Source organism: Dipteris shenzhenensis, chromosome 31, assembly GCF_047967505.1.
Source record: "Dipteris shenzhenensis isolate YYH24624 ecotype China chromosome 31, Dip_SZ_1.0, whole genome shotgun sequence".
Classification (NCBI taxonomy): Eukaryota; Viridiplantae; Streptophyta; class Polypodiopsida; order Gleicheniales; family Dipteridaceae; genus Dipteris; species Dipteris shenzhenensis.
In genome coordinates, this window is record NC_141626.1 from 18,547,012 (window position 1) to 18,571,342 (window position 24,331).

Consider the following 24,331-nt stretch of genomic DNA (forward strand, 5'->3'; position numbering starts at 1 on the left):
ATAAGAGGTGCCTCCTCTACTTTTAAGAGATCCAAGGGGGGCCTTAATTTTGTCTAACCTAGCTCCCCAAATGGGTGAGAATTCGTGGTGTACTGCAACAACACCCACAAATCTCAACCAAGATACATCTTCACCTTTCACAAGCCTTTATCATTCTCTCGCGCCCTCAAGACATTTATCATATTTAGGGGAACTATAATTCTTGGCACCTTGGGATCGTAAGCCACCATTTTGGTTCATGTCTTCTCGTCCGCGTCTATGGTTGCTAGGAAATGCATTCAATTTTGAGAAAATTTGGGTTCTGGTAGTAGAGCATACCAATGCTCATCCTGGTCCTCTCCCATGTCCTTCTCGTCGTTCCAAGCTTGGAACACATTAATAGATGTGATTGTTTGAGTAGTGTCAAACTCAATCACAAAAAGATTGCCAGTCATGGGGTGGGCTTTCTAGGTTTGTAGGTCAACCTTACAATCTGCTCATCCTTGCACATTAGAGGCCCATCATGGACTAGACCTATAGCTTGCATAAAGGGTCTTCCTAGGATGACAGCATAGCCATCTGGCTACCTGTGGAAGTCCATCACCACTAACCAAACTCGGTAGGTGATACTAAAGGTCTTGATCTTTATGTACTTCAAAACTCCCACTGGATTTATGATTAGGTTAGTGCTTTTCATTTCACGCTTTCCCCATTTTTCCCAGCACTGCTTCATGACAATGCTGACACCTATCCACCATCCAATATTGCCATGGCCTTTTTGTTTTTGCAAAAGTCAAAATCACTTCATTTGCATCATTACTCTCAAAGTACTAGCCCAACATGTTGACTGGTATTTTCAGCAAGTTTGGCTCTTCGACGGGGGTTTTGACTACCTCGCTGGTCACTTCTTCTGAGGTGACCATTTGTCCATTCATCCAATCATAGAGTTCTCTCCAAAGTATGGTGTTCCCTCTTAACAAGGTTGCTATGGGCATTTTGGCTACTAAGACAAATGCTTGTGCATACATTTCCATGGCTGCCTATCTGGGGTTAATTCTATTGTGGGAAGCTCGCCGTTGACACATTCCGAATGGAGAACTATTTTAGACTTTGAAGGGTATATTTCGGACAGAGAACTATTCTAGGCGGTATCCTTAAGGACGTATGGATAGATCATGCTCTAACGGTCTGGTTGATTCCATTATGCGATCCACTGCAATTATAATTTCCCATCGCAACAACAAGGTTATCCACTTTTTGGCTACCAATCTAATGCCGCTTAGGTAGGCTATTTCCGGATGGAGATTCTTCACATTTGGTTTTTGAGAATCAACAATGCAGTTTGCCTTTCCTCTAATCCAATTCGTTGTAGCCTGTGTTTCAATGCCATACAAATGAAAGCGACTATATATTGCCTACGAATTTGTTGTTCTTTTGTTGTCTTTCCACCACCTTCTCAATTCTCATCTTAAATGGCTTTCTTCTCCATCACCCTTCCGTCTCATCTTTTGCTACTTCTCGTCTTGCTCTCTATAGCTTGCTTGCTACCATCTTATCATTCCCTCCGCCTTCCTCCAACTTTCACTCCACAATCCCTACATGAATGTCTCCTCGACTGCATCAATCCGCCTCCCTGGACAACATTCCCATCACCTCTCGGCAGATATCTGGCTCCATTACCGTCAATCATCACCCTGGCTTCTCTCTTTTCTACTACATCATGAAGGCCTCTTCTCTCATTCTTCTAAAATTAACGGTGGTGGCATCTTGCCATCCTCTTCTCAATTCACGATAAAATGGTCCAAACATGAATGCTCCAAGTCTTAAACAAGCTGTGAGATTCAGAATGCGGTTATGATCAAAGCAAGCTAACTCTTGAGATATCTTTGGACGAATAGATGCATAAATCAAGGTAGATTGATCATTATCAGCGAGGGAACGATCGATACCAACCTTTGAGATCCTTGTCCATGACTTGAGCCGTCTTCAATCATCTACCCCTGGCGAGGAGTCTTTAAAAGAAATGAAATGGTGACTCCACGCGCCCAAGAAATGAATCCAAGGGTACCTCTCACTTTGATCTAATCTAACGGTCAATATTTGTTCGATGGTCCTAACCGTTTAGTCTCTTTAATATATTATAGATAGATAGCTATATAGATATTGTCATCAAAGAGCACTATAGTATTGCTACATAGCTCAAAGGATGTGGGATTGAGGGTGAATAAATGATCATCCAACCTAGCATCCCTTAATCCAATGAGGTATTGAGGTAGGAGCCATTCATCACTCATCCTCTCATGTGGTTCAGAGCGGGAATTCAGATGTTTAATCCTAGTGATGTATTCTCGTAGGATTTTGCGCTCCTTTTGCTTAACCTCATACAACTGGTTGATTGGACTCCATTTCGAGTGAGTGGGTGCAAATCCCACTATAAAGGCCTTCCTTAATGTTTCTAAGTTGATCTTTTCCTTACCTCCTAAGGCTCGGTACCATTGGCTTGCCTCATCATCAAGGCTCAAGCTGAATGCATTCACTTTATCCAAGTCGCTGATATCTCCAAAGGTCTCACAGATCTGCTCGAACCTTTTAACATGGGAGACAGGATCTCCTTCTTCTAAAAACTTGGTGATGAGCTTAGATATTATAATGAGATGACTTTGTGAAGCATTAATGTCTCTTTCCATAACCACTTGCGGCGCGGCCCCTCTTCCTAGTGCTTGCACTAGGATCCTCATGGCCTCATCGATGAGTATTGTTTGTGGTACTGGCGGAGGTGCTTGAGGGACTAGCACATTACCATAGTGGGTGGTACTTGGGGTGGATTATAGAAGTTCATTGGCCAAATAGGAATTGTGGTTGCTAGTCCTAGCCTCATGGGACCTGGAGTCTCGACATGCCTGGTGGGCTCGAGTTTACTAGCCTCACTGGTAGGGGCCTCGGCATAGGTACGTTTACATTAGGTACTAGCTTATAAGGTGTTGCCATGGGAAAGGGAGTACCTTTTAGAGCTCCTCCCCAAGTTATATACAGATTAGGATGAGGGGCCATTTAATGTGGTAACGTGTTCTCCCCAAAGTCCCTTTGATCATTCCCCTGCCCTTCAGGACTTATTGCCCAAAACCTGGGTACCCAGGGCTCAGAGTCCTTGTGAAGGATGGTTCCCCCTCATAGAACTGAACATGCGGGCTTTTAGGCTCTTCAGTTGAGATGGGCAAGGGATTACTTTGAGCATTATCTGACACAAAAGTTGGTGGGGGGTCTTGCTACTCTTCAGTCACTCTAGTTTGCCTGGCGAAGGAATTGACTAGGTCAGGGTCAGACAAGCCAAACCATCCCATAAAATTGGAGAATGACTTCCTCATATGCGACCCTATAGTGGAAGGAGTGGGGGATTGGGGCTTTATAGAGCTGGAATTTGGAGCCATGACAGCCCCAGTATTCACGTTTATGATTTCCCCCATTTTAACATTGAAGCTCATGGGGCAACCTCCAAACTTGAGGACTCTATGTGCATAGGATCGTGTACCGAATAGGAACTTAAGGTCAAGATCCTAGATGGAACTAACAGTGCAGTGTTCGATGGACTGGTTAAGATGTTGTTTGAAGCACTATCCTCTGGCTCGGGTTTAATACCTATCACCCTCCCAAACCTCAGATGCATGTGTCACCCACTCAGCCTAGCTACCCAATCATAGTCAATGTGTCTTTCTGGACCTAAAGCAGTAGTCACTCCGTTAGCCTTAAAGCAGCAACTCACTGAGTTGTTGCATTGTCAGTCGCCACATTAGCCTTACACTCGCCTTACAGTAGCAGTCGTGCATTAGCAATATAGTAGTGACTCTTAACACAATGGGTCTTTGTAGCATCAACGACTGATAACACAACGGGTGATTAAAACAACGACTGATTGATGCAGCGGACTAGTAAAGCAGTGATGACTGATTAACGTAGCAGGTCAAATTTAGTGACGATCCTAATGCATCAGGTTGTGAGTCACTGCGTTAACCTTAAAGTGTGGGTTGACCTTTGGAGTAACAATTGTAAGTTCCTTAAATGCCATGTGTGTTAGGTGGGGTTGGGTGGCCAACTGGCAATCCATGGGTCAGTTGTCATTGCGTTATAAAGCAATGACTGGTTGAGTCACTTTGCTACTTAAAGCATCGACTCAGAGTATGTCTATGTCACCGATTGGTTTTTGGTGCTCTTTGAGTATTTCTGATCTTTTGTGCATGTTTTGTGAGCAGAATGGGATGCTATGCTACCTATTCTACCATTCAAACCAAGAAATCACAAAAAACAACAACTTGAAAGCATCAAATTGGAGGTTTTTAAAGAGGGTGTGTGAGAACTCACTTACACCTCAAGTCAATCTGATCCAAACTCATTTTTTAGTGTTTTTGAGTGAGATTTGAGACCACACACATTTAGACGATCACCCAAACTAGCTATTCCTAAAACGTAACAACAAAAAACATAAAAAACAAGCTCAAATGCTTGAAAAACCCCCTATAGGCAGAAATGGCAGTTCCTATTTTTCCTACTCCAAACTCACACTTTCATCCTTCAATCCCATCCTATATTCCACTAACAACACTCCTATTTTAAGCTAGATGCATTGTGCAATGGGTGGGTAACGATAGAGAGCTTGTGCAATACGAAAGCATCCCTCGAACTCCCCTGTAGCGGCACCAAAAATGTGTAGTCTAGCAGTGACTCATGTGTCGTGGGGATCTTGGAAGAATGTCGTCAAAGTCTCTACTCCCGATCAACTCCTCATGGGAGCTACATATGCGCAAGCCTCACGCGTGTGTCACTGAAGCATCTACCGAATTGTGTGCAAGTGATTCCATGAGGGAGAAAGGTTAGAGAGGGAAAGAGGAAAGGAGAGGGAAGAAGAGAATGAGAACAAGAGGAAGGAGAGAATGGGGGGTGCAAGAGAATTTAGAGAAAGAGAGAGCTTCTATTTCAAAAGTTTGCAAGTACACAATGAAGACCAAATTCAAGCTTTTGGGCTTAAATACATTCCAACTTCTGAAGGGAGGGCTAACCATATTACAACCACTTGGGCCCATATGGATCCAAGGCAAATGTCATATGCTAAGCCTCATGCTCTCTCCTATATCTTCACTTGCTATTACAACACATGAACTATTAACCATTGCGGCAGTTAACACATGTCAACCACCTTGCTAGACTTCTCATCCATCATGCTAGATAAAATCTAGCCATTAGTTCTCCCAATGTCAGTTACCTCATTAGGTGTCTAATCCAAATTTGGAAAGGTGTGCCTCTTTTAAATAGTGTTATCCAAACGGTTCATATGTGAGTTCAAGCACTATATGCCATCATGCAAGTTGAATTGACCTTTATTCTTCCACAATCACATGCAAGCCTTAGCCTCACCTTCTCTAGCTTGCACCTTTATCTTCTTCAATGTGCTTTATCTTCACACTTTCACACTTGCTTGCAAGAATCAGCCTATCCATATTACTTCCTACTCTCTTGCTCACTTTTAATGAGCCTTGCACCTTTGTCTTGTTCCTTACAAGCCCTTGCACACATCTCATCCTTGCAATTTTCTTCATCCTATCATGGATCCCTCAGCACATTCCAATCTCCAAAATCCACCATCCATCTCCTCTAGTAGTCTCAACCTCATGCCTTCAACTCATCTATTAGCATTCTAATCATATCATACAGCGCGTGGACTACTCTCCCCCTTAGCAAGCTTACCAAAGGTTGAAATAACTGAGAGATACATTGTATGTCAAAATCAAAAAATTTACATCAACACAAAATATGGTTGAATGGGTGTTTAGCATCCTTGCACATAGTGAGCAAGAGAGTTCCCCAATATGCAGGTTAGCAACGATGGTGTAGGGAAGGCTATGACCCTGGCAATAGAGCTTTAGGTCATTTTGAAGAAACAAGGAATATATTTCCTAAAACTCATGAAGCAACTATGGAGTTTTGGAAAGTTGAATGAGCTATAGAGAGACTTTGTGGATTTTGGGCCTCATTGTCAAAGATGTTCCAAAATACCATGCTAAGCAACTTGAAGGGTTCATGGATGGCATATCATAGTAACCAACTATATGGAGTGCTTTAAGAGGAGATGGGGATGCTAAAGAGGAAAAATGATAATGCAACACTAGCTATGCAATACGTGCAAGGGTGAAGGAAGGGTGCAAAAACCAAGGTAGAGTATGTAGAAACCAATGTAGAGCAAGCATATGCTAAGGTGGTGTAGCCATGAGAGTCAGCTACATTAGTTGAGGCCCAAGCAAGGCCTCCTCAAATGTAGAGCATACATCAACCAAGTGTAGACAGCAAGCACATGCTAAAGTGGTGTAGCCATAAGAGCAAGCTTAGGTAGTTGAGGCCCAATCCCAAATGTTTGTTTCAGTGGAGAGGCGTAGGAGAGAGGAAGAAGAGAACCCTAATAGCTAAATCAACACCTAAAGGACACTCAAATGGATGCGGAGAAGGAAAGAAGAACTACTAGAAGGGTTGGTCAACATCTATCTTATGGTCGATTCATCTAAAAATTATAAGGCTCAAGTAGGGAATCCATGATAAAACATTTGGCATCTCATAAATAAAAAAAGCTGGCCATGTACTAATGGTTTTGTAGCATCAAAATGTCTTGAAGGTAAAAAAGCATGATTGAGCAATTGCAAAAGGATAATGAGAAACTAGATCCATGATGTTGTAGGACTTGCAAGAAAGCTTCAAAACAAAGCATATTGTCTAAGCTTCAAATTACACAAAGCAACCAATATGGAGCACATCGAAAAGATGTGCAATATAGGTAGGATATGTATGATTCCATGCAAAGAAAAATCTTACCTCAGCCCTTGCCTCTTGATAATTCATAGAGGAAATGCTTCCAACTTTGCAAAATGGAGAGTAGGATCTCTTATGGGTAGCCTATGCTAAAGTTGCTAAATAATTTGATCCAGGGTTCAGACCTGGTTCAAAAAGAGTTATTTTTGCTAGTAGAGTGAGCACAGGGCAGAGACCATAAAAGAGAATATCTACATCCTCAAGTTCATCGAATAGCTTGCTAGTGAGCAAGGTGAGAAATTGTTTCTCATTGTAGGATGCCCATCCAAAGATTATACTCCTGAAATGTGATAGGGTACTCCATACATGTTATTCAATGGCCTAATCATAGATGAGTGCATGATCTAATGGCCCTGGTATGGCCACCCTTAGCATTTTTTTTGCTTTGGTGTGTGTACAACATAAAATGCTAGATTCTCTCAATTTTTATTGTCTACATGGATAAAGAAGTTGTGCCTACCTACTAAAATTATCCACAACAAGAGAAAATGGTCAGCAAAGGCGATTAAAAATGACATTTCGAGTCTTCTTCTACTAAAAAATAGGGCAAAAAGTAGCTCCCCAATTAAGGTCCTCAAATCAAAGATGATGCATGACTCCCACATACATACTACAAGATAATTGGATCATGGCAGTAAGCCAACTATGCTACCCATAATTGGCCTTGCAAAAGAAATATTGTGATAATTTCTATGAAAATCGGATTCGGGTGCAAATATTCATTTCTTTCTAGTGTAAATTGGATTTGATAGTCAAAATTTAGGAATAATATGATTCGCCTTGTCATGGACTTTGGGTCAATTATACCATTGACAGTTTTCAGGACTGAAAAGTATGTTGCTAAATCTTGTTATTATGCAATGGGAATATAGTACTGGCCAAAGTCTATAGATTTTTGTGATGTATATAGAACTAGTACGTCTTAGGATATAAATTATAAAATTTGGTAGTTAGTTTTGCAAGCTAACTAGTTTACAATAGCTACCTTGATGTCTAAGCTCTACAAGCTAGATAGTTTATTGTAGCTAGTCCAGACGGTTTGGTTTAGTACAACTTTCTCATTCCTACTAATTAAATTTTATCTACATGGAATTAAAAGGTTTGTATTATATGAATCATTCAATTAGTAATGTGAACTAGCCTAGTGGTTTAATTTAAGCTAGCTACCTTGGAGAAAAATAAGGATTTTAGACTATGTTACTTGATCATCAAGCTTATTGGTGGGACCAATGGGTTGGTTCCTAGAACATCAAGTTGGCTAGATGAGATCAACAAGCATGTTGTTTCAACCATCAAGCTGCTTGAATAGCCAATAAGCTACATAGATTGGTTGTCTAGTTAGCTTCTTGTTCCAACCACTGAGCTTAGGATGGCCAATAAGTTGGGTAGATTGGTTAAACACTTAGCTTTACAATTATTGAGCTAGGCACATTTGGGAACTAGCCTAGGGGTTATCACCATGCTAGCTAGAAAGGGTCAACAAGGTTGTTGATACCTAGACATTTATTGTTGGAACCACCAGGCTAGCTATCTTACAAAAGAATATTGACTTGATCAAGATTACTTCTCAATTCCCAAGTTCACAATGATTCCAAAATGAAAACAAAGCAATTTCATATTTTAGAAAAAAGAAGGAGAGAGGTCAAATTGTGTACTCATTTATCTTGTGTAAAAATCATGTGTATGGTGTTCTTGTCATACTACTTGGCCCCCAGATGTGTAGCATGCATATGTCTTTATTGTTTGGAGACTCTCGTGTTATTGCGTTAGAAAAATTTCATTGTAGTGATGAATTTGTGACTTAGCTGGTCTTTCCTTTTCTTGGATTCAGTTGACACTCATAGGCTTCTCAAATCAAGTTTGGAGTCATGTTTTTACTTTTCATGGAAGACATATTTGATGTTGTTCACCCAAACCACTTTGTGTTTGTGTCATGAAAAAACCCATAGCTGAAGTCACCATCTTTGTAGCTAGCATATGCACCCCTTTTAATCTCTCAATTACATAGTATATTTTGTTGGGCATGCACCTCTTGAGAAGTGTCACGCAATAAATCTTTGGATGCATGGGAAAGGTTTTGAAGATGTGACCTTGGTAGTCATTCAAAGGTTTTGTTGTTGCTTGCTCCTAGTAGTTTTGACACCATAGTTTGAGTTTCTTTGCTCTAATGGCAATCTTGAATGCATACAATTGCTATGTTTGAGGCATATTTCTCTACAAGAATATGTTTTCTTGGACTTGTGTCTCCCTTTTCAAGTGTTCAAACTATTTCCTTTGTTGCCATTTGGTTATTGTACCATTGCTTTTTCCCCTCTTCAACCTCCTCCTCGTACCTTGACTAGGTTTGCCAACTTGCAAAGGATTTAAATATAGAAGTAGTATGTTTGGGAAAAGGTCAGGTGCACATATGGGATGACAACAAAATATAATTGTGTAACACATTCAAGACTACTAGAGAAAAGGATTTAAATAATTGAAGTGATATAGTTGGGAGAGGGATAGGTGCACAGACAAGAAGAATGAAAAGATATAATTGTGTAACATATTCAAGACTTACTAGAGAAAGAGCCATGAAATTCCTCAATCTAGCGCAAGAGATGTGAACTTTTAAGAAAAAAGTGGTGACTATGGTTTGCAATCCTTTGGCATATACATCACCAAATTGGATTTCTTTAGTGCCCACAAAACAAGTCCAAGGAGGCGTAAAATGGTTGAAAATACTAAAAGGGAAAATGGCATGCTAGCAGGTCTGATGTTGTGGATGAAGAAATGCAATCACCTTTGCCATGTTTGTGGTCCTCATTGCAAGCATTGCAAAACGAGAAATACATTCTCTCCCATGGCATTGATCAGGTATTTTGATGATAAATGCTATTGAAGTGTTTATGGATGCATGTATGTTGCCCATTTTTCCCTCCATCATTTTCATGACTTCATCTACTTTTTAAAGTTCAATAGTAATGAAATAACAAAGCCATCCTTCTATTTGAATGTTGTTAATAGTTTAACCCTTGTGAGGTTTCTACAAATGCATTCTCAAGAGTGTACCAGCGGTAATGTAATTGAGTCTCCAATTGTTAAGTGGACTCTAGTGAACTGTGACATTAGCATTGCTTCAACCTTGCTTAAAATTGCTTGTGAATGAAGCTCATGGTTGATTATTAGAACGTACATCAACAATTTTAGATGCACATAATTGTTTCTCTCATTATAGATAAACCTTTGTTTATCTCATTAAATTAAACATTTTAAAATACGAGATGCTATTATGAAACATTCGTATTCATGATGCTGTGCAAGTTCAAATCTAAAGCTAGGAAGCTCAAAGTTGTGTCCATCTTTGCAACTTCTTTTATAGGGTTATATCCAGTGCTCTCTCTCTCTCTCTCTCTCTCTCTCTCGCACGCACACACACGCACATGCACACACACACACGTGTGCATGTGTATGCATACATACATATATATGCATGTATATACATACATACATACGTATATAGGATGGTATGTATGAATGCATGCAACATGCATGTATGTATGTATGTATTTATGCATGCATACATATATGTATATAAATCCATGCGTGATTCATGCATGGATGCATGGGGGGGTGCGTGTGTATGCACATGTATTCATCTAAAGGGTATAAGCAAATGAAACATGAAAAAATATGATGAAATCAAGTTGGTACCTAATGTATAAATTGACCCATTTTATGCAAGTTTGATCCACAATTGAAAATTGATCTTTGACTATAGTTTTGTGCTTACAATAAAAATTAAAATAGGTATGAAAATTTGTGCTGCCAGGCTTCCAAACGTATGATATCTATCCAATTTCTGTACTTTTTTCAACTATCAAACTATAAAATGTAATTGTCTATAGTGTTCTTCTCACTATACAACATTTAATAATATTATTAAAAGTTGTATTTGTTGTTTAATGTCGAAGTTTGGAGAGGTGGCCCAACAAGCGATACAAATATTGCATTTTTTGTGGCACATAATTTAAAGTCAAGGAAAATGGATTTTGTCAACAAATGTCAAATCTTGGAGAAATGTAATGAAAATATTTATTTTTATAGCAGGCAAATTGGATGTTTATAACACACTAAAGTTGTAACCCATAACATTAATATTCTTATAGTAGGCAAATTGCATGCTATAAACTATTTTTATAGCATGCAAATTGGATATTTATAACACACTAAAGCTATAACCTAGAATATTAATATTACTTTTTGGTTCATTTGGCCTAAACTTTTTGTCAAAGTGACAATGGAGTGATCCTCCTATGTCCTAGTTGAAGTTAACTTTAAAATGTACCATTTAAAGATGATAAAACTTTTCCTCTTACTGATCTCAAGGAGATTCGATTGGAAGATCTTAAGGAGAAGTGGATTAGAAGATATCAAGACCAAGGAGAGTGACTAAAAGGTATTGGACTTGATCAAGGATAAAGTATGAGCTCAATTGAATGTTTTAAAGAGAGAGAGAAGAAAGGAAAGGACTTTTAATAAGATAAAAACATGCTTTTTCCCTACAATTGTGCTTTGCCTCCCATGAGATGTCCTTATTCTTGCACTCGCATTCTTGATGTCTTGTTCAAATTATTGTATCATGTAGAGCATTCTATTGAATGTGTTCCTTAATTACACATACAATAGCTCTCATGTCTTAATCAAATATTATATTTTAATGCATTGATAGTTGTAGATCGACAGATTTTATCCAAAATAAGACCAATTGGGTCCACAAATCAGATTCTAATTCTTAAAGCTATTTTCATTATCACCTCAATGTCGTTTTTCAACCATCATATTATCTTTGCATGTTACTTGTGACCTTTATTGAAATTCAAGTCCTTCAAACATAAAAATTTGAATGCATGCATCTTATTTTGGTGGTGAATGAGAATATATAATGATAATAAAGTAGCACAAGCAACAAATTTTGTTTCTCTACCCTTTTGTATAAGATGAGCTCCCAGATACCTTGTTTAGGTTGATGCACAAACAAGACCCCTTGAGGGTGATAAATAGCATAGTGTCACCAAGCATGTGAAGTTTAAGTCCTACGAACATAAAAAATTGCATGCATGCATCTTTATTTGGTGGTGAAGGCTACATAGTAATGATTATAAACCAACATGAGCAATAAATTTTCACTTGTCTACCCTTTTGTATAAAGAGGAGTTGCTATGTACCTTGTTTGAGGTTGATGCACCAACAAGACCTCTTAGGGTATAAATAGCATATTGCTTCCAAACATTGGCTGACATGCTATCACCCATACATCTCCTTGTCGTCGACAATGACAATGCCAATGGTATTGTTGACAAATTGAATACTTACATGATAGGGATGAACAATTAACTTTATAAAAGCAATCCATATTGAATTCCTAGAAATGATAGAAGTTGTACCAACATTATTATTCCATAATTCAATACTCATTTGATGGAGATGAATGATTTCTTTATGTAAGCCAATTGAAAATTTATAGAATCAAGTAGCATCTAATCATGATGTCCCCATCAAGGGTCCACAAAGCTTGGCTACCCATGGCAAAGGGCGGCGGGGAATACTAAAACACTTCATGGGGGCTTTGTGGAGAGGACTTTTATGAGGGGCCTATAATCATAAGTGGGGTTGTATAGCCACATAGTAGGTGCTAAGTAAAAAGAGTGGATGTGTATATGGATGGCGAACAACTATGATGACTCTAATTTGTCCCTCTTGACTAAGATTTAACAACTTGGTGGCTGGTATGGATGTTATTCTCAAGGGGCTCACATACAATTTGCTTACGAGTGAGTGGGAAAAAATGGCTTTCTGGGTATAAGTCTTATAGGGAAGGGCGTATTGAGAATTTCAAGGGCTCTAACAAGTGTTTGTTTAGAGTTCATTATATTTCAAGGTGAGATGCAAATATTTAGCAAGTCACCTTTTCTCATGTGTATACAATGCATGGCATATTAACATACAAAAATCAAAGGAGGATTGACGAAACATATCGATGGCGATAACACGAAGAGCACGATTCCATAAATTTGATAAAGGGACGAGGAGTAAGATTCCTTCTCTTGGTGGGTTATTAAGTGTAGAATGTGATTAAAAAAGATATAGTAAGTAGCAAAAAAGGGTCACCACGTCTTGTAACCATATGTGGTATAGGCACCACCCTTGTGGAAGGTCCATCACAATGTGCCATCATGTAGAGCTCATCAATCAATCAAGGACGATAATCCTACTAGCTCCATTTCATGCAAACATGGAATGCCCTCCATAAGGTTGGCGTTCACCCTTCCACCAATACCTTGTCCATGCATTCCACATTTAGCCAAGATGGTGAACACGTGTTTTATGAGTTTGTACATGCGATTTGTACATGCGATGCATGGATGACCCCTTGAAAAACCCTCAACAAATGAATGGGAAGACCCTAGTGTCTGATGTCATAAGCTTGTAAGGCAGATGTGTGAGAGTTGTTAAATAGTATAGTGCACACATTTGCTTTTGAAGTCTCTCTAGGGTATATGGTTTTGTGATGTCATGATGAGAGAAAACAATGCTAATTTGAGCAAGGATGCTTGGATATCACAATCCAAAGGTTGGATTACATTGTTAATTAAACAAATAGTTATTAGTTTGATAGTACTCTTAGTTTAGTAAGAGCTTATATAAACTTCTAATAAATAGCTGACAAGTTGATCCGTACTCCAATTTGGCCTTGCTTAAGTTCCCCCTATCCCCCATTCACCCCCTCCCATGATGTTAAGAAGGTGGCAAAACCACTATGGCTTTAATGAAAGGAAGAGTAGTTGAGGTAATACTAAAGAAAGGCACCCTTTAATGCTCATTAAGAACTAACACAAAAGTGAACACTAACCTACCTTTTGACATGGCCAACTTTTTTTTCCCCGCAAAAAGTTGTTTATATTAAGGGGGGTGGTCAGCCTAGTAAAAAAAGACCCGATTACAAAAATTGGCCGACAAACCTCGGCCTGTGCTACAAGTAGCCTGGTCACAGCCCATTTCTCATGCAAGACCAGACTACCATGAGGTACCTACTTACTAGGGGGTCCCGATGTTGAGTTATCCAACTCATATCCCTTAGGTTGTTTTTGGTCAGGGTCAGGATGAGAGGCTCCCTAAGGCCAACTTGAGTCTTGACCAAAAGCAAAGGAAAAGGTACCGAGGGCCTGATTAGCCAAAAAACAAAAACCTAGCATTGTTTAGAGATTTTGAGTAGGGCAAGTGAGGCTTTTTGGGTGTTCTAATTGGCCAGTGCCTCGAGCGAAGCACATTGTGCATTACAAAAGGAGGAGGTGTTGCGATTGGGTAGATGGGGGGGCATTGAGGAGTAGAGAGAGCGGGCATGGGGTTTTGCAAAGAGGAGGAGGAGGAGCAGTACATGGGTAGGAGGAGGTGAACGAAGCAGTAACTGCTTGTTGTAGAGTCCGATGCCTGCAATAACGGGAAAAAAAGGTGTGAGAGGGGATATAAAATTGATTGTTTGAAAAATCCAGAGGGCAAAATGGAGTGGGCAAAAAAAAAAAGAAAAAAAGAAAAAAAGAAAGAAAAAAAAGGGGAGTGGGACACGTGGGGGGTAGGGGTTGGAGGTGGGGAGGGCCAGATTTGGGGGGGGGCTAAGTTTAGAGGATTAATTGGGAGGTTTAACGAGAAGAGGAAAAAGATAGAAGAGTTTTTTGTATATGAAGCCGGCGAAGTTTCTTCGTCCTCTTCTTCTTTCTTTCTTTTTAATGCTTTTGTGAATTTGCTTCATTTCTTCTGCTCTCCATTTCTGCTTCTTCTTCTCCTCCTCCTCAAGCTCGGCTATGGCGTCACGCTCGGCTATGGCGTTCAAGCTCGCTACACACCTCTTCTGGTCAGCCTCCTCCCCCCCCCCCCCCCCCCCCCCCTCTCTCTCTCTCTCTCTCTCTCTCTCTCTCTCCTTTTCTGCTTCTTGCCGCTTCGTCTCCCCTCCTCCCATTTTTGCCATCCTTTCATCCCTTGCGGGGACGGGAATGCTAGCCTCTCTCTCTCTCTCTTCGCCGGTCCTCGAACGCATCAGCCACCTTCTTCTGCCGCCATACCGGACCTGCTGGCCTCCCATTTTTTCTTATATTTCGCTGTTTTTAGCTCCCTCTCGACGCAATTCCAAAGTTTCATTGAGATGGAGTGGTCTTTCATCTTCGCTGCTTCCGGAAGAAAGAGTCGGTTCTCATTTTAATAGGATTTTTTTGCCTTTTTGTGAAGCTAGAGCTGCCGGCAGTGACGCGCCATATTTCTTCGAAATGAGATTGCTTCCTCTTTCGCCTGTTCTACTTGCCTTTTCGTCAGTTGATTGACAACGCTCAAGCTCACCTCGGTAATCCCGACATTGCTCTGTTAAAGCTCATAGGGTGTAGATATTAGAGCCAATTGTGGCCCTCAAGATTTTGTTTTACCCACTTGTACACCCTGTGTTATAATCGAATGCAGCTTGCCCGATGAGCTTAGAACAAGGCGTGGACGGTGGCCTCTTAAGTAATTTGAGACGCACCAGCTACGTTCAGGGCTGAATTGAAATTTTGGGACCAGAATGTTATATCTAGAGGTCTTAAAGCGATAGAGTGTGTTAAAAGTCTAGCCCCTCGGTCCAACGAATCAAATATTATATAGAATCTAATGAAATTTCAAATAAACGCAACTGTTTCTGCAGAAGCACCGTGTTTGAATTCAATTAAACAGAGCGATCCAATTCCGATGGTGCAATTATCTTGACCCGCAATATGTTCCGCTGACCTCAAAATCTGCGAGGTAATCTCATTTGCGGACGGACGAGTTTTCATCTAGAATGGGAGCGCCGACTGCTCCAACTGAGAACTGGCGGTGCAATTAGGTTGGGGTAAGGTTTCCAAGGTGCATGCCTTTCACATCGTAAGGTTTCCAAGATGATTTATAATCTGCAAATCAATGCCATTTGATGCGAAACTCCAAGGCAGTATCACATCACTGAGCATCGACTTCTAAAAGATGAAGCATCCTGGTAACCCGAGAGTATTTACGCTTCCTCCTAAAGTATGTGACAAAGAGGATCCTTGGATCACGGACAATACAAAAACTTACTGGAGTATAGACAAGGATGATCCTTGGGTTACGGATAATACAAAAGCTTACCTGTGACCCTTATAATCAATCAAGCATGCTCGATGTTCGGCTTCTTTGGACCTTAATGTCTTTTAAGCAAGGAACGCATTTCAACTAGAAGATGTGTAGGCAAGCTGTAATTGACGCATCTTGTGTTAAGGAACTAAAGTGAATACTGAGGTAGCAAGAGAAGACTGGAAGGAACGGAAGACTGCTTATATATCAGTAATAACACCAATAGCAGAGGGATGAGGGAATTGGTTGAATGCCCATCCCATATCAAAGCCTCTCTTCAACCAAGAGTGAGGAGTCGCAATTGAAAATGCTTGTGCAGCAGAGGGTGTCTGCATGAGGTGCCCACTGAAGCGTTTGATCCTTTTGAAAGGGTGGTACAATGTAAGCATATGAAGAGGGGTAAAACTAAGAAGAATACGGAAACTTTGAAGAGAAGTCCGCCTCTCAAAGGGACAAAAGGCTTGTATCTCTCTCTGAACGGGTGCATCTCTTGGTAGTGTCCATTGAAATTCCCACTGAAAGCCATGCCCTTTCACAAGTGTAGTTTTGATCCATAAGTAGAGTTTTAGGAAAGGAATCACGACAAAACCTGCTCGGAATAGGTGAATGGCTGCAAATTAGATACAAGAGATGATCAAAAGAGTGCTGTAGAAGAGCAGGGTACTCCTGCATAGTATACTCTGTTTGCCATGTGCTGTCGGTCTCAAAAAGGTAAATGCAACTTTTAACTTTAGGTGTGTTTCTTGAGTATCTACAAGGTCCATAGTAGGTGGCACAAACTCGTATTGTCTTGTAGGGATGTGGTGCTCCACTGATTATCGGACCATCCTTGAACAGATAGACGAATATCAAGCTGTCCTCATAAACTATCCAAGCATTATGTATTGAAACAACTGCTGGCCCTCCAGCCTGCGGCACAAAGCCCTTGATTGAGTCTACCAAAACTCTCTTCAATTCAATATACTGCAACGTTGCCTCCATGACAGTTGCCTCTGTCAGCACCATAGCCTTCCCGAAGGTCTTGACATCAACCTTACAAGCATCATGCATTGAGTATAGAATGTCTTTGTAATGAGATGTTTCCCTCTTTCTGGCCAGAAGGACTTCACCCTCCTAGGCAGAGTGTGTGACGACAAACAGCATATCCGAAGTGATTTTCTGAAATCGTCAAAAAAATGCGGAAATAACACATACCCTAGGATTAATCTCCACCTCCATACCCTAGGATTAACCTCGACCTCTGTTGGACTCACCAGCTTTTCTGAACACATACCCTAGGATTCCACCAGCTTTTGTGAACACATACCCTAGGATTAACCTCCACCTCCATTGAACTCGACCAGCTTTTTGAGGTTATGGGTAGCCAGGTAGCCTCCTTTGGGATTTGGTCGCTATGTTGCCTGCCTTCACGGCAAGCAAGGCACTCGTGGAACCCCACTCCCCTCAGCATCTTACCTGTGTAAATCGAGGCACCTCTAGCCCACGGATGGTACTGATGGTGCTTCAACTCATCAATAGATGATTGTTTATGTCTGTTTGGACTGCAGATGTGATGGATACATTTGCCATACACTAACGGTTGTTTCTTAGGTGTTTCCAAGTTTGTGAAACAGCAATTTTTGAAAACCCCTGGAAGCGGAATTTCTGGAGCTTGGTAGGAGATTCATGCAACTAAGGAGTTTTCCAGTTTTATGCAATGTAGGAGTGTTGTGCTACAATTCATCATTAGACCAGTGTTTATTACTGGACTATGAATGGCCATTAAATGATGATGATGGACACAAAGCCATATGCAAAAGGGAGTTCCTTGGTATGTCCAAGTTTTCGGAATGCCAATATTTTGGAATACTAGAAACGGAGTTTCTGGACTTAGAGAGGAGTTTCGTGCAGTTAGGTGTAGCTTTGTTGCTAAGTAGTTTCCTTTCTACTGTAAACCAAAGGGAAGAAACAAAAGAACAATTTTGAACAATTTTGAGAGAGAGCTCTCCCCACCCCCAACACACACACACAAAACCACCCGTCTTCGTAATTTTCGATTAAACCCTTTTGAATTGATAACATTTTGGAAAACAAAGGGAAGAAACAAAAGAACAATTGTGTGTGTGTGTGTGAGAGAGAGAGAGAGAGAGAGAGAGAGAGAGAGAGAGAGAGAGAGAGAGTTAGAGTTTTTACTTGTTTCCCCCCATCCTTTTTGGAATCTGTTTCATTTGTATAGGTCCTGTACTGAATAATTAAATTCTTTGATGTGGTTGGCATAGGTATTAAATCAATTTTGCAAGACTTTACTAGTTGTTGGCCCTGCATTTGGGGAAAATGGGAATCTATCTCAGCAGCCCTAAGACAGATAAATTATCTGAAAATGGGGATAACGGAAAAGTCAAATTTGGAGTCTCAGCAATGCAAGGATGGCGCAGCAGCATGGAAGACGCTGTAAAAACTCCTTTGCACACTTTATGCCTTATGTCTTCTAAAATGAAAGTGGAAGTTTTTTGTTTTTGTTTTACTTCTATTGAAGGGTTAAAGTAACACGGGATGTTCCGTGGTTGCAGAATATGAGTTATAATCATCTGTTCCTTTCTATGGAATGAAAATCAATTTACTCATCATGAAGTGCCCAGAAAATTCGTATATCATGGGTTTCTCATGCCCTAGAACATATGAGAATACCATCTTGTGAGAGGTGTTTTCTTTATGTATATTTCCTTCTTTATTTCATTAGAGCAGGTTATCGGAATCAGGATTGGATAATTTTGGTTTAAAATTGACCATTTTAGAAAAGGGACTATTTTCTTGGATTGTTTAAATTGGTTTAACTTTTTAATATGATGAATGTCGTACAAGTGAAAATATTCAAAAATTTCAAAAGGGTCATGTAAGGCAATTTTGAGTCACAATTAGGGAGTGAGTGAAAAGTGTGGCTTTAAACATTTTCAATTGGTGCAGGATATGATGTTTGTTGTAAATGCCACTGGCTGCTATTCCGTGTCTTGGTTCTATCTTGTAAAGTTGGCATATGGCAGGAATCACGACATCTGCCTTTGCTACAAACCATTAATGCTTAGCAGAATTTTTTTCTCAGAGTTACAATTTCTACTAGCAGGTAGGCAGAATCGGATTAAACAATGCTGTCACTAGCTCTCGTAGATGTGGTTACCTTTGGTATTCCTTTAGGCTGGGTGATATCCTTGCGGAATCATATCTATCCTTTTGCTCAGGAGGCATTTCCATAATACCTGGAAACTTTTCCTCTTATGGCAGAAGTCCATTCAAGCATAGCAATTTATCCCCAGAATTTCAACCATCAAAACTAATGTTCCTGAAATGCTCCTCCAACAAACCCATTGGTTTGTGGGTGGTCGAAGTACATAGAGTTAACCTTGTAACGACATCTCTTGAGAAAACCATTGCATGAAATTAGCATTAGCATCACTTACTATTTTCGAGGGAACCACAAAGCTTAGTACTTTTCAATAAACTGACCGGCAGCTGTACATGCAATCGTCTCATACAATGAGCTTACAATGCAGCCGTACGTGCAGTCATCTCATACAATGAGCTTATAACAACAACACACTCTTCAAATTCTTAGTTTTTAAAGATAAACCTGTTATAAAGGCCAACACTATATGGGTCTATTTTCCTCTTACTATAGGCAAGGTCCTGCTCCTTGCCAAATCATTGTGATGGCAGGGCCTTTATCGCTTGATACAGTCTGCAACATCCTTTCACAATCCTATCCAAAAGGAAGCTTTTTCGTCACAGCTTGATATGTTGAGACTAGTGTACTAGTATGCACTTGATTCAAATTTGAGCTGCTTATAATTGGGAATGTTCTGTTGTGAAAGGAAAGTAAACCTCCTATAGCCTTATTTATGGAAAATAATAAGGGTCTGTAGAGCTTGACATTGTCGATTCCCAACGATTCCTTTGTCATAAACGTTGGTTGTTGCTACATTTGTATAATCTCAACATGAAATGTTGCACCACCTTGGGACAGTTTTGAGTTTATTTGTCTAGTCAAAACTTGGACCTCTTGCGGGTATGATTGTATGGTGGCCAAGTTATGGGATCTGCAAGGTTTAGTCTCAATATAATATGCTGGTAGGGAAGACATCTAGTGTAGTGTTGTCTACTGCAGTGAGTAGCTTTTGTAGTTCACTCTTAACATAATAACTTCAATTCTTTAGTAAAATGAATAAGGGAGTGGATTTTGTTTTGATGCAAATGCTATTACTTCAATTCTTTAATAAAGCCAATTGGTGGATTCAATGTAGATGTTTCCTCAAACTTCTTAAACTCTATCGACTCCTTTAACTCTGTGGTAGATGCCACATCTTATAAGGAACTTGGCTGGGTCTTGGATCTACAAAAAATTGAAAGCTCTGTAAAGTTTGAGTGGGTTGTATGAAGTAATTGGAATATCCCAAGAATGGTGATTTATTGTGGGGGCCCTCGACTAGTCCATGTCCATGGTTAATAAATTCACAAGATTCTAGAAGTTTACAACTCACATGGAAAATATTAGGACGATGCATCATCATCAAAGGCTTATTTGTTGTATGCCTTTAATTTGAAGGACTAGCCACAAATGCCATGTAACAAATCACACGTCCAAGATGAGGGAATCAACCAAGTCTTTTGCCCATATGATTATCATTGTCATTTGGTCACAATGAAATATGGTTGAATTACATGAAATTTCAGGTTGGTATCTCGCTTTCGTCAAACGTGTGCCAAATATCATTGTTGAATGACATGTGCCACATGTGCCACCACAAGCAAAGTGGTGTTTTTAAGGTAATCCAATGGTTTTCAAAAAAAAAAAGCATTATTTAAAAGTTTGAGATTACTTTTTTTGGAATGAATATGTCTTATTTTGGAAGAGACCACTCAACTTGAAAATATCAAATTGAGAAAGGCAAGTTGGAGGCCCATGCAGTTAAGGATTAAAGGTTGTCCTCATTTGGTATTTAAATTGCTTGAACCTATTATTTCTCCCAGTGGTAGATTCCATCTGGAATAGAAATAATATATGTGATATAGCATGATCGTTATCAAACTCCAGTTTCATGTTCACGTGAAAGCTTGGTGTGTCCCTTTCACTTGGGCACTTTATTTTCGAATTTTGGAATTAGCCTTGAAAATACATCTCAAACCTTATTCAATTGTTTCGGTAGTCAAATGATTTGGTTCCTTTAAAAACTCTATTCTTTCCCAAAACCTGTTGGAAATCATGCCATTTGTTGTAGACCCTTAAGATTTTAGGTTTTTGTTCAACCATCGCACTAATTTCTGTAATCGCTAGAACTAAAAATCATAGGATGTCACTTCTAGTTAGTATGAAGTTGGTGAGCTGCTGCAACATGCTGAGATGATGCTGCTTGTTGCGAAATTGCCTGGGCACAGGTGGCAGTGACACCTGGCTGCACAGTTAGCATTTTGTAGCATATTCTAGGATCTTTTTGGCAAGGATTTAGAGCCAAAAAAAGGTGCCAAAGGATGCACCACCAACAGAAGACAACTTGAAAAAACACAGAGTTGACTTTCCCAGCCAAAAAGCCAAAGCATTTACTTTTTGGTGAACGCTGACTTCTGGATGACCTGTTCAACTATCTGCGTTGACCATCCAACCCGGGTTTGCCAGTTTGCCCTAAAAGTCTATAAAAATTGGTTATTTCATTCATTCAAGCATCATCCATTCCAGGCTTCCAGGCATTCATTCTAGCCTCCATTCGCAGCAGTTCTGGCCTTCAGTTCCAGCAGCCAATACTCGCCTTAGCATTTAGCAGCAGATCAGCACGCATACATTAACATTCAGTTCCGGGCACTCCATTCAGGGAGTTCCAGCATCATTGGGGCCACAGCTCCAGCCTTCAGTCTAGGCAGTAGGGCCCTTAGTTCCGGCTCTCCTTCAGCCCTAGTCCTGCAGCATGTAGCCTCAGTAATTAGCCATCAGTTGGTGCATTTACATCCCATTAGCCTCAACATCGCATGAGGCATCAGCCCTGATCCAGTGGGGCATCATTGTAATCAGTTTGCAGCATTCATATTAGTAATAGCACATTGCATTGCATGATATTGCGTGTCTTATGTTAGATTTGCATTCTCTTCTCTCTCTATCTCTCAGTGCTCTCTAGTTCTTTATTATAGTTAGTCTGAGGTTGTTTACTACAGCCAAAGTCCCTTGTATGTTACACTCTTTATCCTATGTTTCTTGCAGAATGTAATGAACTTGTTGGATGTAAACTCTTCCCCTCTGTCTGTGCAGAATATCTTCAATTTCTTGACAGTCTTCTTCTCTACCTTCACAAGCCATTCCTTGAACTTGTTGAAGGCTTGAGACTTCTTCAAATGCAAAAGGCCCTAATCACCTTGCTGAAATCATCAATGAATGTGAGGAATTGCCTACCTTGATAATGGCTTTGTAGGCATGGCTCCACAAATGTATGAATCAACCAACTCTAAAGGTTTAGCTGCCCTATGCGTGGCCTCCGTTGAGAATAGGTTCTGGTGTTGCTTGCCTTCCATGCAAGCCCTGCTGCTCATGCCAAAGTCTTGATGCGCCAGATACTCCTTGGACTAGCAAGCATTAATCATCTAAAGTCCATCTTCTTCAACTCCCTATACTATCTCCTCACCTGTTGATTTGGATGAAATGAGGATTGAGCCTTCATCAACGAGCACCTTGAATCTTGTTCTTGCAAGTTGAGACACAGAAAGCAAATTTTTGCTTCCATCTTATTCTGGACTGAGACACTGAAAGCAAGTTTTTTGCATCAGTATGAAACATCCGCTCCACAGCCCCTGATTGAGAAGGCAACACTTCCAATCCCTTTGATTGGGTAAGTTCTTTTGTCTCGGACTGTTACAACTGACTTTGGATGGACTTCTTAAAGTTCTTGAAACACTCCCTTTTTTTTGGGGGTCATGTGCTTAGAAGCGCTGCTGTCCGCATACCAAGTGTCATCTCCATCATTCACAAATAGTATTGAATGTTCTTATGTGATGACAAACAACTCCTCTATGATGAGATTGGCACTCTTTGTCTTTGTTTCTGATTTTGGATCCTCCTTTGACTTGCCGGAATCGTTTTTCAAAATGCCCACGCTTTTCGCAGTGGAAACACTTTTTCTTATTCTTGGAATCTCCCATCTTGATTTGCAGGCTGAATGTGCAGAAGGACTGAACCAGCATTATTGTCAATGATGATGGCAAGGGCTTCTGACTTCAGCATTTCTTAGAACCCAATCTCTCACTAAGTAGATGGACAGGTGTAGTGACTCCTGCAACCGCCGTATGTTGAGGCTGAAGCTCAACAGTTGTGGGGACCTCCCATTTCATTCAAACTATAAGATGGCTTTGAATCTTCATCTTCCAAAGTGAATAGTTTGTACCATCCAGTTTCCTCATTTCCCCAAAGCTGGGAATGGGAATTTTGTGGCCATTGAAGAGGATATGAATGGCTAGGGGAATCAATAAGCCATGACTTGTAGAAAACAATAGGTCACTGAACCGGAGTCTCAGATGAATCGAACTCCTTCCTTTAGGGCTGAGGGTGTCACAAGAGTTGATAATGAGGCAAAGGGACTGCCGCACAAATTGAATCTTGAGAGGCACCCCGGTCCTTGAGAATTGTTCGAACTATTGGTAGGGGGGTGAAGAGCTGCGCAATCCCTCCTGCCAAGTATCAGGGACCTTTTCTGTGTGGCCACCAATGAGCATCTGGCTAGCATTTCTTGCATACATGGCCGAGACCTTTAAAAATCCATCTCTCCGAGAAGCCCATCCTCTCAGAGTGACCATTGTCACGAATTCGATCAAACAGCCTCTCAGGCTGCAAGAACGGGGGAGACTCCTACTCGTATTGAAACAACTGTCGATAGAAGTTTGTGGTCATCTGGAGGATCTCATAGGGACCCGTATGCATCTGACCACTTGCATCCCTTAGCCTCTGAAGTTGAGGCCGAGCCAATCAGGGCCCAGTGGTCTGGAAGAACTGTGTGGTCATTCTATCTTCCTGTTGCACCATTCTGCCTTGGGAATAATGATAAGAGAACTCGGATCGTTGGACCTTCGGCTTGAAGGTCAAGCCTTGCATTCTTGTATTGGTCTTTGAGCCACCGAGACTCTGGATCCCGCCCCTTTGAGGTGATCTATGGATGCTAAATCCCTTCTCAGTGCTCTCTCTCTCTCTCTCACTCCTACAGAGCTTGCCTCCGATGGAGGGCCTGGGATTGGAGCTCCTCACTACTCCTCTGGATTGCGATTGCCAACTAAGTAGCCCACCTCTCTCGGGTGAACCATCTAGTTTGCTGTCAATCTCCCAGACAGTACCTACTACACCTCCTTTTCTTGA

The 24,331-nt window shown here is 40.6% G+C and overlaps 1 protein-coding gene across 7 annotated transcripts in view; it reads left to right on the forward strand.

The window, feature by feature from the left end:
- Positions 1–14,569: 14,569 nt before the first annotated feature.
- LOC147881144 (putative protein phosphatase 2C 11) overlaps positions 14,570–24,331 on the forward strand; it is a 43,666-nt gene continuing 33,904 nt past the window's right edge. The window contains exons 1-3 of one of the 7 annotated variants that reach the window (XM_087369792.1): positions 14,570–14,716; positions 15,088–15,199; positions 18,234–18,405. In XM_087369792.1, the coding sequence (XP_087225918.1) occupies positions 18,289–18,405 (117 nt within the window). In that variant the 5' untranslated portion in view covers positions 14,570–14,716; positions 15,088–15,199; positions 18,234–18,288. Of the gene's footprint in view, positions 14,717–15,087; positions 15,200–18,233; positions 18,406–18,524; positions 18,669–24,331 lie in introns of those variants that run through there. The other 6 variants (XM_087369788.1, XM_087369789.1, XM_087369790.1 and 3 more) reach the window with 6 other exon arrangements.